At 34.1% G+C, this 12,331-nt stretch overlaps 1 protein-coding gene across 5 annotated transcripts in view; it reads right to left on the bottom strand.

Annotated features, from left to right (window-relative positions):
- Positions 1 to 12,331, bottom strand: part of LOC131166799 (protein REBELOTE) — a 58,002-nt gene that overhangs the window by 23,675 nt on the left and 21,996 nt on the right. For all 5 annotated transcript variants that reach the window (XM_058125385.1, XM_058125384.1, XM_058125383.1 and 2 more), the window contains 4 exons: positions 5,430 to 5,532; positions 5,292 to 5,343; positions 5,069 to 5,163; positions 1,473 to 1,541 (listed from right to left, as the gene is read on the bottom strand). In XM_058125385.1, coding sequence (XP_057981368.1) covers positions 1,473 to 1,541; positions 5,069 to 5,163; positions 5,292 to 5,343; positions 5,430 to 5,532 — 319 coding nt within the window. The remainder of the gene's footprint in view (positions 1 to 1,472; positions 1,542 to 5,068; positions 5,164 to 5,291; positions 5,344 to 5,429; positions 5,533 to 12,331) is intronic.

Raw genomic sequence — 12,331 nt, 5'->3', positions numbered from 1 at the left:
TTTCGATTCACGATTTGAATCTCAATTTGACAACTAAGTTGGAGAGAACAGTGGGGAAAGTGCTGGGGGAGGGGGGTGGACCTTCCTCGCTGGTCTTTTGGGCTATAAGATGGGATCCTTCCCCGTTAGTTACCATTTTGAAAGAAAATTCGCAGGCTGGAAAAGAAATTTCTTGTCAAACGATGGCAAACTCACCCTCATCAAGAGCACTTTGACGAACCTTCCTGTCATAAATCGAGATTTCATAAATAGGGCACCATGGGGGGTGCCACCCATGTACAAGCAAAGAAAAGAGAGAGAAACAAAAAGAGTTGAATACTTGAATCAACAGTGTGATCGGATTCCGAGAAGTCAAGAATTGCCTGTGTCCAGCATGAACAGCCCACTATACATCTATACGACATGAAAGAGTTGTAAGCCATCCATCCATGAGGGTTGTGGGAGAAGTAGTTGTTCCTTCAAAAGCTCTAGCATTTCTCTGTACATACTATTCAAAAAATAGTGAGTGGGATCAAGGACAAGGCTTTTTTCCATTATCTGTTCATAGATATACCTTCCATGCCTAGATTTCCTTTCCCACATTTCCAACAGTATCCCAGCTGTCTCATAAGAGCAGTGGCCAGATTTCGAAAAATTCGGGTCCAGGGCCAGCAGAGCAGTAAGTGGTCATCTTCATTGCATAGAAAGCATCTAAATAAGATCTACAGAGGCATCTTGATGAATAGATTTCTTAGGAATATTTCTCCAAAAGACTTGCAGCATGATTGAATTGCCTTGCATCATTAGAGTTGTATTGTATTTATCTTCACTTCTGTTGTTTTCCTTTTGTTACTTTAGGACTCCTTGTTCTCGTTGTGATGTACCTTACCTTCTTCCTTAAATACAACAATTTGAGTTCATGTAAAAAAATATTTATAGTTAATGGGAGGGATAGTGGTTGGAACACAAAGCCTCCTGCTCTCATACCATGTGGAACAAGTAGTTATTCAAAAAGCTCAAGCTTGTAAAGAAGCAAGGTTGTATTCCTTCTTTATAAATTTCTATAACAGAACATTGACTCAAAACAATTTTGAAAGGTGTTCACCTCTCATCAGATAGGGTTGGGATGATCATGCCTCATCCCAAACCTGCCCCATTATCATCCTAAATCCTAGCTGCAACTGAACATGCGAAGGGCTGAATCATTACAAAATTCTAGAGGCATTAAAATATACTCATAATGATTTAGTTTAAACACAGTGAGAAAATTAAAACTCTAATTTCCACTTTTTGTTTGTTTTTCTCTATCATTCTGACAATTGACAAACTGAAAAAAGAGCATAAGATAAATACTGAACTTAGAGTGCACAAGCTAAACACCAATATATGATAGTTCATCAATTAAATATCACCAACCAGAAAACAAGGGAAGTATCACTGCCACCATAAGGACTGATTGCCTGAACAAATTAAATCTCAAATATGTAACTTACCATCCCCTCATTTCTGCGAGATTCAAGTTCCCTACTTCGCCTTTCCAAAAACTCAGAAAATTTGGGATCCTGAAAATTTTCAATCACAATTATTACTAAATCAGATAAATATGACTGAAGATTTGTTAGTAAAAAATGAATCATGAAACAAATTAATAAAGTTAACAGCCCCATAGAACAAAATATAAAAAATAAAGAATGACCAAACTACAAAAGGAAAAGGAACAGTAAAAATTTATGAGATCTTAAATTTCATAAAGTTCTATTCCCTGCACATGCACCTTACTAGCCAATATTTATCCAACTTGACTATGTATGGTTATTATGGGGGAAAAACAAAGCACCAGCAGTTATTTAGTCAAATTCCTATTGACAGCAACATCTTTTTGCAGTTCTACACCAGCATCCTCCAAGGTGAGCGTGTAAGGGCTCATTTAGTTGTCGGATTTTTGTTTTCCAATTTTTAGTTTTCCAAAGAATTATAAAATTTTAGCTTATTTTTAAAATTTTTCAAGATAAATATTTTAAAGGTAGAAAATAAAGGGTTTGTGCAAGTGTTCAAGACAACTTTTCATTTTTTATTCCTTGATTTCAAAATAATCACAAAAAAAAGAAAAAAAGACAACTTGTTTTCCAATTTTCCAAAATTTATATAAGGTAATATTTAGAATCATGGATTTTGGGGAATTTTTGCATATTTAGAAGAAACTCTATATAATCCACACAAATTAAAGTCCAAGATCCGGATTTCATGCTCCCACATTCAAAGAGTTAGAAATTAGAAAAATAATGAAAAGATGTTTTCCAACCTTTGTAAATATATTTCGAAAATTGGAAAACAAGGTGTCATTTTTGTAATTATTTGAAAAAAATAGAAATGAAAAATATATCTATTTCCATAAGCAAATAGTGCCGAAACTGTTTATTGTTATTCATTTACTACATCCAAACGTTGTAAAAATGAAAATGAGCTAACTTTTTTGTAATTTTATGGAAAACTAAAATGGGAAACGAAAACTATTTTTCACAACTAAATGGGCCCTAAATTTTTCATATTCTCAGCACAACTTTTTTTCACTCACAATCTTTATTGCCAACCATGTGAAGAGCATCTAATAAACACTGGATTGTGTAAAACTTAACTGGTCATAAAATTGATGATGAAACAGCCACCAGCAGCCCCAGCCCATATTGTTTGTGTGGAATTCAGGTTCGTAGACCCATGCCAAAAGTGTAAAAGATAGCGCTTTTGATGGAAGAACAAAAGAAAGGGGAGAAAGAGTAGGGGAAACTAAAAGCCCTCTTATCATGGATCTATAGAGAGAAGAACCCCTTCGTCATTATTATCATAACAGATGATTATAAGAAAATATGCATAATAACCAATGAAAAGAGACAAAGGCATGCATTTTTTTTTCTAGAAGAGATATAGGTCCCATAATCTCTTCCCTTGCTCTCCTTGAGCCTGGGGAGGAAACATGCACATGCATGTTACAATAAAAGAGATGTATTCCCCACAGTATCTTCCCTCATCTCCTGAAGCCCAAGGCTGCTCTTCAGGACTCAGAACCTAGAACTATCAGGATGACAAGACCTTTCATAATGGAGCATTGTTATGCATAACACAACTTTACTAGCATGTTTGTATGGTCTCAATCCTTCTTTCCCTCTTGATCAACTAGATTGCAACTGCCCTTGAAAACCCCTTTTCATGGTAAATGAGGTGGGACGTGTTTTTGTCCATGTGGTACCCTCACAGCTAAAGATCATTTTTTTTCCAAAAATATTCTGTACGACACATGTGGCTCAACTAAGTTTACACCAAAATAAAAACCCTTCAGATACATGTGTTGTAGACTTAAATGCCCAGCACCATTTTTCCCCAAGTTCAAGATGTTTTAACAATGACTAAAAGAGGACTGAAAGAAAAGAAAGAAGTGAGAGAGCCCTGTAACTCTGTTGGTGAGCAAACAACACACACTGGGTCAGCCTTTTTCACATGCATGCTTATTATTTATGTAATTACACAGTAGGATTTGTTAGTGTTTTTCTAGAATCTAAATATTTCATATATACACTCAACTGTACTCAACACATACTCTTATGCTTTGCAATCGTAGTTACTTAACATTTAGTCCAATTCTATACAACATTACAATGTTATGTCCACTAGTTAAGCCTATGACTATGACCCACTCTTGAGTCTGATTTCTGTGTCTTGAAACCCATATTCTGAAGATCCTATACATAGAAAAAAAATTTCATTCATTCACACAACTGGACTGTGCCAGGTTGAATTTAAAAAAAACCTATTCATAATATGATCATATGAAGGATAGAACCATGATCCTTTAAAATGCAAGCACAAATTCTCTACTATGGTAGTGCATTAGTGCAATGATATACAAACATACTGTGTTGCTAAGGGGCTGTTTCGCATCACTGTCAAAAATTATGAAAATAAAAATCAAAAATGAAAACTAAAACTAAAAATGACAAAATAAAAGTAAAAAACAAAAAATATCAACCCTAGTTAATATTTATAAAACTGCAGACAAGTTAAAAACTTGATTGAACAAATTCTCCTTTTTGTCCTATAATAGAAATTACTGCAATTATTTTACTAAATTATTATATTTTAAAACTCACTTTAGAGCAGCAAGAACAATTTTATTGTACACAAAAATTGAAAAATGGTAAAAATATTTTTCAAACAACTTCTTACCGTGTTTTCCAAATTTTTAGAAATTTTATCAATATTTTTATTTTAATTGTATTTCAAAATCAAAATACTCATATTCATTTTATTTTAACTTCAATTAAAAATTATGTATAAAACAAATGATTTAAGTCATAAAGTTAATTCTGCATATTAAAGTATTCTGTCAACAACTGGTTGCCAAAACACTTCAAAACCATAAATTTTGGTTTTCAATTTTTTCAGAAACAGCTGAAAATCAACAATAGAACAAGAATCTGGTGACGTATACAAAGGTGTTGCCATAGATAGAAACAAAAAAAGAAAACAGAAGACACAAATGATACTAAAGAGACCCTAAATTGTTTGAGATGCATTAATACTAAACCAAAAGAATATTTCTGTATTTTAAGTTTCAGAACTATAGGCATCTCTAAATGAGACAGGCTGTTTTCAATTGGGAAAAGAGTGAAATACGTTAAGATTGCGGCCAGGAACACAAATTATGGGTTGTGAATTTGAAATTGGGTGAATTTGAACAAATTTTCATATAAATTGTCGAAAATTTTTTCTAGAAATCAACCAATTACAAATTCACAGCCCCAACTAATGTTCCCAAACGCCAAATAAAAATCGTCTCCTAACCTGCACACTAAAAGAATCATCATTTACAAGACATGAAGTCCCTGAAAAAACAAATATGAATCAAAAGTGTGTATTCTCCTTTAATTAAAATTCATTGATATTTCTAAATAAAAATTCATTGATATAAATATAACTAACAATGCTGAAACCAGTCAATATTCTAGGGAATTTTTTTTCAAAATAAAGATGATCGAACCTAAATATCATTCCTTTCAAAACAACATTCTGATAAACAGGCTACTAAGTCAATTACCTTTTCCTTCAATTTATCCAGCTTTTTCTTTCGCTTTGCTAATTCTAAATGAATTTTCTTGTTCTGTAATGCTAAGTCACTACTGCAACTGCCGTCTGCAAATACATTTTCCAACTTAAACAAAAGGAGGAGGCAAGGGCAAAAGAAAAGGCTGAAAACAGGCAAAAATTATGAATGCAACTAACACGCATAAAGCTAAAAGAGCTGGTAATAGTTTCCTCACCTTCTAAGCAAGTTTGACTATCACTTCCGTCAATGTATGGACAGCTTGAATCCTGATCAATAAACATAGGAACAATGAAGTAAAACGTAGGAACCATAATAAATCAGGAGAAATTTTGGGAATAATCTATTTGAAAACCTCTGAAAAAAATCCATCACTGTCTGAAGCGTCTTCATCAGTGTCATCTTCACTGAATATTGCATCAAGGGACATATCTTTGATATCTTCAACTGCAGGGTTTCTGAGAACAGCAATGAGATTTTAAATACTGAGACAAGACACATGCAATGTACAAGTTAATTATTATTCCTCATATGGACATATAGTCTCATACAGTACAGTATTAATTATTCAAAAAACATACTGAAACACAGTATTTACGAGGTGAAGGCAAAGAAACAGTAAAAAATTAACAGAACCTCTTAGTTTTCAAACCCTAACATTAAACATGTGGCAAGTCAGACAAGCAGGACCTCTATAGTAAAATATTTTATAGATAAAATATGCACAATTCATACACAATGGATAGCAATTACAGGTATACCAAGTTAAAACATAAAAGCAGGAATGCTCCAACCATGTCAGGAAACATTTCCAGGGGCATACAAATTAAAAAAAAAAAAAAACGTGATAAGTAATAAGTGATAAGTGATAATATAAGCTACTAGATAATCCACATCAACTCTGCAATGCCATAAAGAACCTGACAACAGTTCATGACTTAACAGGCAACTATAGTAATCACAAGCGACCACTAAAACAATGGAACCAGGCAGAACCCTCACAACAAGCAAGTTTTCTGCCTATAGCTCATAAACCAGCAACTTTTTTCAGACTAATCAGCTGTAGAACAAGTAATAACTAATGCAAGCAAAGCAGGAAAATGATGAAAAGGGGCAATGAATTAACAATATGATCGACTGCTGAAGTTATCCCTAAACAAAATTCACTTAAAGCCTTTCACTTCATAAGACCAAAATCAAAACCAAATCAATTTAAACTAAAATTACAACAACAAAAAACCAAGACTTAAGTCCCAACTCCCATTAGGTGGGATTAGTTACAAGAATCCTTTTCTCGCTAATTTACATGATCATGGACAAATCCTCCAACAATTTGAAGGCCATTAAATCCTTAAATCACTATCTCATTCTAAATTAGTTAAAGCCTACCCTGTCCCTTCTATTGCCACTAAGGGTAACTAGCTCACTCCTCCTTGTGCACTATTTAGCCTACATGGCATATGCCCAATCTAGCAGCCCCTCCCTTATCTTATCTTCTACAGGTGCTATGCTTAGCATTCTCATTTCAGCAACTTATACTTTTTGGATATGTTTTTTTCTTAATTGCCCAACATTTTGATCCATACAGCATTGTTGGTCTTATAACCATCCTATAAAACTTTCACTTTAATTTTAAAAGTATTCTATGATCACACAACACGCCCCAAGTACTTCTCCATTTTACTCAACTTACTTTAATTATATGCATCGCATCTTCTTTGATTTCTCCTTCAACTTGCATAAATAGATCCAAGGTATCATAATTTACCAGTGCAACTAATTTCTAGATCATCAAACTTAAATCTTTTCTCCAATATTATTCCTACCATAACTAAAATTACATTTCTTATATTCTAAAACCAGTATTTGAGAACTTAATTTAAAAAAAAATGGACCAGTTTGGTCCATTTGTAAAAAATTTCATTAAGAAATGTTTTTAACATTAAAACTCAACCTTTCAATAAAATACACATAAAATACATATATTTTATGTATTTAAAATTGTTGAAAAGATACAAAATGTTTATTATATAATTCACAAGAGTATCCCAAATGGTTGGCTATTAGATTGCAGGCTAACAATATATACCAAGCCCAACAATCTCCCACACATCCATTGCAAGTCACAAATGGAGAGAGAAACAAACATTAAGCTTACGTTTGGTTCATGGATCCTTATTCCTAGGAATAGGGTGGAATGTAACGACGAATATATGAGGATGCAATAATTTAAAAAAAAAAGTAACTCATGCAAAAGTTAATGGTATTCCATCCGACATGGAATAGCAAAGAAATAAACATTCTCATGGTGAAATTTGGGTATAGTTATTCCTTGTGGACCTTGTCTATTCCTTGTTATAGATTCATAAAAATATTGTATTATTATTCGCTTTATGGTAGTGACACATTTTTTGAACAAACAATCCAATTCTTTCATTATAACAACTCTATTCCTGAGAATAGAGATTCTACGAACCAAATGTGACCTAAATAACACCAATTACGAGAATGACAACATCTAACTTATAGGCATGGTCTTAAATTTCCACAAAACTGTCGAAATTTCTGTCGAAATTTCCGATTTCCGTCACCTTCGAAATCGAAATGGCAGTCGATTTCCATCTTGCATAATTTCCGTCGAAATCTCAACGAATCATCCGAAATTTATCGAAACCTTGAAATTTTAGCGAAATTGGTTGAAATTTATCGAAACCTCGAGAGTGAAGTGAAATTTTTGTTTTAATTTATTTTATTGAAACAAAAGGTTATCACAAGTGCTTTTGAAATTATATGAAAAAATAAACTTATAGTAATATTTTATTTAACCATTCATGTCTAAATTATCAATATTTGTATAGTAAATAATATTTAAATGATTTATGAATTTCATTTGCATTAACTGAATATGTTTAATGTACATTATCTTACTAACATGTTTGATACACATACTATTTTACAACTTTTCCACCTCATACAAAACATAGATGTATTTAATTTGTAATATATTAGTCTTAAAACTTATATTTTTATGTTGGTTAATTATTTCTAAAGTTTCACAAAGAATTCCATGCTTTACTATTAGTTTCCGTTATTTTTTCAAATCGACATCGAAATCGAAATTTCCGTACTTTTGGAGCTTCGAAATTTGAGTCGAAATCGAAATTTAAGACCTTGCTTATAGGATAATTCACCAAACAAAATATAAACACAAATAAAATAAGATGTGAACCTTTGCAATGATCTCCTGGTGTATTTTTTTGTTTTTGTGTTAAAGGTAGGATTTATTATGCTCCCAGTTTTCTTTTGTCGTACATTCTTATCTCTTCTAATAAATTTCTTTGTTTGTCAAAAAATAAATAGATAAATAAGATTTGAACCCAAGACTCCAGGCAATCATGATTCAGATACCGCATTAAGCAATTATTTGACCCAAAAGCTTTAAGGTGTTAGGATTTAGATCAAGCGATGTACATCAGGCTGTCCAACAAAAAAAAATATTTAGTTGGACCAGCGGAGCAAATCAGTTCACTAATCAGTCTTGTTTTAAAATATAAAGAACTTAGCAGGCATACAAAGTAAATAAATAAATACAAGCAATGTCATGGATCATGACAGGACTAACAAAGTACCCATGTCTTAGTCAAGCTCCTGTAAGGTACTGGTTAATCTTGGATTACACAGTTATACCCTACACCAAGATTCATTCTTATGGGATCACATTCCACATCCATTTCCACATTCACAAATTCAAGGGTTAGAAAACTACAAACAAAAAGGACCCTGATGCTTCTGCACTCACCATACTTCCAACTGCACACTCCCTCATCCCACAACAACATATCCCTTTTTATTTTTTATTTTTTTTATATTAAAAGAAGGAATATTAGATAGAGAAAGAGAAGAAACAACGAAAGCGGGCAGGAAATCCACCCCACAAAAAAATAGAAAATAAAAGTAAAAAAAAATATAAATAACTAAATAATTAAAATTAACAATTAACCAAAGAATCCCCTCTTCAATCCTTTTCTTATGGGGATCAAGCATGCCCTACCTATATCATTTCCAAACGTTGTGACACGTGGACAGCCTCCCGATGTCCACATTCCCTTTGTTGACATGCTGACACGTGGAGGACCCCCTAATGTCCACATTTCCTTTGCCAACATGATGACACTTGGACGACCTCCCGATGTTCACATCGGTTCATAATTGTTTGTAGATTTTGAATGGATTATTTGAAGACTTTTCAGTGTGAGAAAGACCTGAGTAGAGGTGCCGAAGCAAGTCCGAGTTCAAGACCCATGTGGGCTCCACTCGGTCTTGTGGGCCCCACACGAATACATTGGGCTCCACACGGAATTGGGTATTCCTTTGACTTTTGTTTTATATTTAATATGTAATCTTGCAAGAGAACTTGCTTGCTTGCATGTGCATGTCTCAGTAAGTTGTGTGTGTTGTAAGTTGTGTTGGTATTTATTATGTCTAGAAAGTTGGAGCATTTATTTTGTTAGTAACTTGTAAGAGTAATTAATGTGTCTAGTAAGTTGGTGTCTTTATTATTTGTGTCTCCCAAGTTACACCCCAAGGCCACCAATCCATCATTTCATTTGCTGCATACATATCCATATTTCAAAGTGTGCATGATAAACTTCAGACGAGTTCTAACTATCCTCCAACGCATCCACACGGCCACACCAAAATACCCCCCACACAGCCACTTCCCCTCCATTACATTGCTGCGTTCGTCTTGGCGTTTCAAAGCTTGTTCCAAGGAATTTTCTGGCATGGTCTAAGACTTGTGTTGAACAACATCAAGCATCCATAGATTCTCGTGGTAACTTCAGTTTCTGTTTGATCCCCTATTATATCTTACACCCCCTGCTATTACTAAAACCTTAGTTTCAGATTCTGCACTTTCATATTTGATAAACCCTTTGCCTAAAATTCTGAAATTCCAAAACTTGAATAGCATATCTAAATCCTTAGACTTTCTATATTACTACTTGCTAGTCTAAATCAATTGTGGAATACTATTGTGCTAAACATAGAACTTATTTCTTGAAATATTGAAATAACATCTTTACTGCAATTTCAACTTGCTTCCTTTGTGAAAGAACCAATTGGGACTTATTTCATAACAGCATCATACACCCTTTAAAAATCCCAAAACATGTGAAATGTCCTCTGGTTTATTGTGTTTATGTTCGGATAATTAAATTCTTAATTTAAAGTGTATTGAGTGTATGTGCTTGTGAGGGTTGAACCGTAGGACAAAGGTCGACCAATCCCATCCCACATCACTTTCCATCATAATTCACCTCACACTTCAAGTTAGCTAACTCCCTCTTACCCTTTTTAGCTCTGTTTTCACACCCATCAAAACACACTTCATTTCCTCTAGGATCACAAAACTTTAAATCCAATTTATCCATAAGATCTTGAACACCTAAATTCTTCCTTGAAATCTCCTCCACCGCTGTTTGCAAAATTTCGTCCTTGCACCGCAAATCATTAACCAAATCGTCATTTTCAAAGATACAAACCATGTCCAATCATTCCAACAAAGATGGGTGTACATATGATAAATCCCCTAGAACATCACTAGAATTAGAAACATATCCATATTGTTCCCTAATTTCATCCAGCGGTAAACCCCTGCCACAATCAAACTCACTAAGATCGTCACTTTCATTATATGATAAATCCCCCCCCCCCCCAAATTTCATAACCTCCTTTCCTTTGCTAACCCCAACACAAAAATTTCCTATCTTCTTAGCATGTGTGACTGCCAGTATACTTGACTCTCCTTTTATATTCCTCTTTAAAATCTCTGGCACTACCTCATGAGAGTGCTTTCCCTTTTCTTTGGATAATTTCCTCATGTCCGCACTCATTAGAGCAGCCTTCAGACAAGTATAAACCTTGGAACCCTTAAGTTTATCTAACTTCAGGCCCGAGATATCAAATATCCTCCCCAAAACACCATCACCTCTGTAAGCCTTCGCTGCACCATTTTCTTGACCCTCTCGAACCTAGAATCATCAACCACTTTGACACTTTTTATTTTTTCCTCTTTGTCATCAAGAGTTTTCAAATCCAAGCTACCAGTATCCTGTATTTGTTCCATGATATGAGTTATTACACATGAATCATGGGGAGTTGGTGAGAGATTTTTTTCTCCATTTACAAATGGGTGATGTAAGAACCCGGTTTAGTTCAAGACCAAATTGTCAACGGTTTGGAGAGACTTAGGAAAACCGTCGACGGTTTTGTAGGAAAAATGGCTGGTTAAGACCAAACCGTTGATGGTTTCACAAAGCTCAGGAAAACCGTCGACGGTTTCCGGCAGGCCAGCAGCCTATAAATAAGTGAGCAGCTCATTTTTTTTAGAAAATTCCTCTCTCTCTCTTTCAGGGTTTCGGTGTTCTCTCTCTCTCTCTACATTTTCTCATGTTTCCCCCCTCTCTAAAGCCCTCCCGAGCTCTCTCTCACTCTCTGATCGCCTTTCGACTGTCGGCTCCTCTTTCCTCGTTAAAGGTTAAGGAAGTCAGGGTTCGTTCCAGGGAACGTAGCAGGCTTATCTTCAAGAGTAGGTAAGGGGAATAGATTATGTCAACTTAATTTGAAAATTTAACCGATTAAACTTGAGTTTGTGAATAATTTTTGTATTATACATGTTTTTTGGGAAAAACTAAAGTGAGTAGGGTAATCATCTCCTTTTTTCCTATAAAACATTTATTTTGAGTTGAATAAAATCATGGAGATGATCATACCCTTGTTTTCTGCAGATATATATATTGTTTCCCAGGTAGATTATTATATTATGATTTATCACTCAAATCGTGTGACATGAGAATGATTTATTATTGTTATATAATTAAACCTGTTGGATTTTTATGGTATTATACTGGTTCTAGAGTTTTTGTGAATATGTGAATATTGAGAAATGATTATTGGGAATCCTGTGTTGAGAAAGAAATGAGATTCATTTTGAGAACACTGTATCGAGAAAATGGGATTGTGAATTTGATGGTTTGATACCGATTTGTGAAACTGATGATTCGATACTAATCACGAGAATGTTTGGAAAGATTGTTATGAAATGTATGTTAAGAATATGAGTTCGTGTTACTATTTTATTATATAAATTGCATTATATGGTTTAAGAACCCTGATGGACCAGACGTGCAGAGAGCTCAGTACCGTAGCTTGAGAAATTGTTAGTGCAGCCACACTATTTTGAGAGTGTTGGTTAAT

Source organism: Malania oleifera, chromosome 10 (assembly GCF_029873635.1).
Source record: "Malania oleifera isolate guangnan ecotype guangnan chromosome 10, ASM2987363v1, whole genome shotgun sequence".
In the NCBI taxonomy this organism is placed as follows: Eukaryota; Viridiplantae; Streptophyta; class Magnoliopsida; order Santalales; family Ximeniaceae; genus Malania; species Malania oleifera.
This window is presented reverse-complemented; position numbering and strand designations above follow the sequence as displayed.